At 39.1% G+C, this 3871-nt stretch overlaps 1 protein-coding gene across 1 annotated transcript in view; it reads left to right on the forward strand.

The window, feature by feature from the left end:
- The first annotated feature begins 1970 nt into the window (after positions 1-1970).
- Positions 1971-3871, forward strand: part of CLDN10 (claudin 10) — a 128677-nt gene continuing 126776 nt past the window's right edge. Inside the window, exon 1 of the mRNA XM_012647338.1 lies at positions 1971-2413. Coding sequence (XP_012502792.1) covers positions 2200-2413 — 214 coding nt within the window. The 5' untranslated portion in view covers positions 1971-2199. The remainder of the gene's footprint in view (positions 2414-3871) is intronic.

The raw sequence follows: 3871 nt of genomic DNA on the forward strand, positions 1-3871 counted from the left end.
AACTAAAAAGAAAAACACAAACCAATTCCAGACACTCTTGAAAAAGAAGAGCAAGGTAGGAGACTCATCGACAAGACCTGTAGACATATTTGTAAAGTTAGAATAATTAAGAAAGTATTGTATTAGCCCAGGAATAGTCAAGCAATAAATAGAACAGAGAATCCAAAAACAGATCAAACAAGTATTGATACCTGATATGACAGAGATAACATTGCAGATCAATAGGGAAACAAGGGAAAATTCAATAAAAAATAGAAAAATTGGGTTTCCATATTGAAAAATGAAATAGATCCCAAATCACAGGACACAGAAAATCAATTCTGGATGATTTAAGAACTTAAATGTGGAAGCTAAAACTTTGAAATTTTTCAAAGTAAAGGACAGAAATGTTTTGTCTTTGAAAGGAGATTGCTTGATCAAGATCCCAAAAGCACAAATCACTTAGTAAAAGCTTGACAAACGTGACTATGTCAAAATGAAGACTCTAGACCAGGTGTGGTGGCTCACACCTGTAATCCTAGCACTCTGGGAGGTGGAGGCAGGAGGATAGCTTGAGCCCAGGAGTTCAAGGCCAGCCTGAGCAAGAGCAAGAACCCTCCTCTCTACTAAAAATAGAAAAAATTAACCGTGTGTGGTGGTGCATGCCTGTAGTCTCAGCTACTCAAGAGGCTGAGAGAGGAGGATCACTTGAGCCCAGGAATTTGAGGTTGCTGTGAGCTACGCTGACACCACGGCACTCTAACCCGGGCAACAGATCGAAACTCTGTCTCCCAAAAAAAAAAAAAATTGCTATCTTGAATATGTATAGAACTAGAAATGAGTTATAAAAAGTCAAACAACTCACTAGATAAATGAACAAAAGTTGCATATTTGATTATAGACAAAAACACAATTAACTACAATTAACACACAAAAAGATGCTCGACCTCATTAGTTATCTGAAAATACAAATTAGTAATCATAGTGTGATATCCAGACTGGCCAAAAGCAAAAATAACAATTCCGACAACCTCACAGTACCAAGTATTATGAAGCAGAGAAATGAGGACTCACTCATGGCTAATGGGACTGTACATTGCTATAACTACTTAGTGAAACAATTTTGCATTATCCATCACATTGAAGATGAGTATTTCTTACATCCTAACAATTCTGATTCTGGGATATACCCTAGAGAAACTCTTGCTCATATATACAAGGAGATATGCACGGGAATGTTTACAGCTGTACCAATTGTTGTTAGGGAGAAAAGAGAACAACTCACATGTTCACTTCCAGGAAAATGGATAAATTGTGGTCTATGCAATGAAATACCATAATATATTCAACTGCAATATTTAATGAACTATAACTACATTCCTAAACATGGATAAAGCCCACAAACAGAATGTCATGTGAAAAAATAGGTTACAGCTGGGTGCAGCGGCCCGTGCCTGCAATCCTAGCACTTTGGGAGGCAAAGGCAGGAGCATCGCTTATGGCCAGAAGTTGGAGCCTAGCCTTGGCAACCTAGCAAGACCCTGTCTCTACAAAAATTTTTTTTTTTATTAAATTAGCTGGGCATGGTGACATACGCCTGTAGTCCCAGCTACTTGGGAGGCTGAGGCAGGAGGATTGCTTCAGCCCAGGAGTCCAGGTTACAGTGAGCTATGATCACTCCACTGTACTCTAGCCTGGGTGACAGAGCAAGACCCTGTCTCAAAAAAAAAAAAAGAAAAGAAAAGAAAAGAAAAAATAAGTTACAGAAGAATACCCATGATATGATTCCATTTATGTAAAGATTCAAAAGTATGCAAAACTAAAGCAATTGGTCAAATAATCCTTAACCGCATAATTTGTACTTTGTAATATCTGGTAGTTGCATGGTTGGTTAAGCTTCAGGCTAACAGAAAATTAAGCATTAACTATGGGGCCAGGTTAAAAAACATCTGCAAAATCAAAACGTTTAAAATTCATCTATTACATTTTAGTAAATATCCATGTAGGAAATTAGGTTATTTTTGGCCATCTTTAAAATGCCATTGGTGAATCGTACTTTATCCTAAATTCCTGCACTTCCTCAGGCCATCTGAGCATGAAATACTGTCACCTACCCACACCCGCTGCCTGTAACACTTGTCACAGTGTTATCTGTCCGACGCATGCCTAGACCACCAAAGCACTCGGACTGAACAGTGTCACTGGAGAAGGCTGAGCGACATGTCCAGGGCACAGATCCCGGCTCTGGTGTTTGGTGTGGGAGGATTTGGAGCTCTCGTAGCTGCCACGGTGTCCAATGAGTGGAAAGTAACCACCCGCGCATCCTCGGTGGTAACTGCCACTTGGGTCTACCAGGGTCTGTGGATGAACTGCGCAGGTAACGCGTTGGGTTCTTTCCATTGCCGACCGCATTTTACTATCTTCAAAGTAGAAGGTAAATATAATAGCTTTGTTGGGGGTGGAAGTAAAATGCTACTTTTTCCTCCAGCTTCACTGAGGTCTCTGTCTACAGCTGGCTGTTAACTCTGCGAAGACTGAGTGCTGAATCAAAATGCCAAGATTTGCCTGGGATGGATGGGTGTATGCGTATTGGCTGAAAAAAATTAAATCATTAATTTTATTTGAAAAAGGATATTTAAGAACAACCTTACGAGTCTTTTAGAAATACCCAATGCAAATAACAGATTCCAAAGGAAAGAGTGGAAGTGGCTGGACTGTTTGAAAAGTCTGTTTCAATTTGCCTTGGGTCATGGAGGAATCTTGATGTGTCGTCTACCCTATGTTGGAAGAGCTCTCATTGGTATAAACTCCTCTCCCCACCCCCGTGTGTGTGTGTGTGTGTGTGTGTGTGTGTGTAAATCATAATTTGTTCTAAATTCCTGATAAGGGAAGGAATTCTATTTTCAGAGGACTTTCCCTCTTTCTTTTAAAATCAAGGTTAGCGATAACATAACAGAGCAAGAAAATTGTAAAAGTAAAGTGAAAGAAAATGCCATGAACTTTTCCTTTTGGTTGCTTGGTTTTATTTATTTTAAAAATATGTGGGGCAAGCTTTCATCTTTGTGTGTATTAGAAACTCTGTTACAAGTATATGTGTCTTAAACATTTAAAAAAAAAGAGACATTTTCATACCTCAGGATACCTCTAGGGGAACAATTGTTATTTGCTCCTATGTCATTATGAGAATCACTGTCTGCCCTTGCTTTGTGCAAATTTTTTTTTTTTTACAAAGTAAAAATGAGGTTTATTCAGAAACTATAGAAAGTTAGAAAGTCTATTCCACAGACAGAGCAGAGGAAGTTCTCTGTGCAGAAGAGAACCAGCCCTGCAAATCTGGTACATTTATAAATATGCCACAAGTTGTGGGTTTATTATGTTAAAAATTGCCCCTGTTTTTCTTTGTAAGATATAGACTTTTCATAATCACAGGGTAAAACTGTACCTTGGCCCCAGTAAAGAAAATGAAATAAAATTTTAACTAGGAAGTTACTAAAACATAATGTTTTATGGGACTTTGTGTCAAGTATGCACATCATTAGTCTACAGGGAGTGCCAAGGAATAAAGGCAGAATACTTAATTAAAGCCAGGGGATTTTCTAATGAGCATCAACAGAAGCGTTCAAGCTTGGATACCTCAGTGAGGCCCTCAAACAACATGTGCTTTCCTAAGTGCCTATTCGAGGTATCAGTGCTATGTCTCTCCTCAGTCCCACCTTCTGAACTGATTTTGAGGTATTTCGAAATCATTCCTTCTACTATAGAAAATTTCCCTAGAAACAGGGAAAGTTTTTAAAGGAAAAGAAGAGTGTTTGTGGAGACTGTTGTCATTCTGCACCTGTTGTGGTCGCTCTTCCCCCATGGGCCCCTCTTGGCCCATTCCCACCTTGGGCAG

The sequence above is a fragment of the Propithecus coquereli genome, unplaced genomic scaffold, assembly GCF_000956105.1.
Source record: "Propithecus coquereli isolate 6110/MARCELLA unplaced genomic scaffold, Pcoq_1.0 Scaffold262, whole genome shotgun sequence".
In the NCBI taxonomy this organism is placed as follows: domain Eukaryota; kingdom Metazoa; phylum Chordata; class Mammalia; order Primates; family Indriidae; genus Propithecus; species Propithecus coquereli.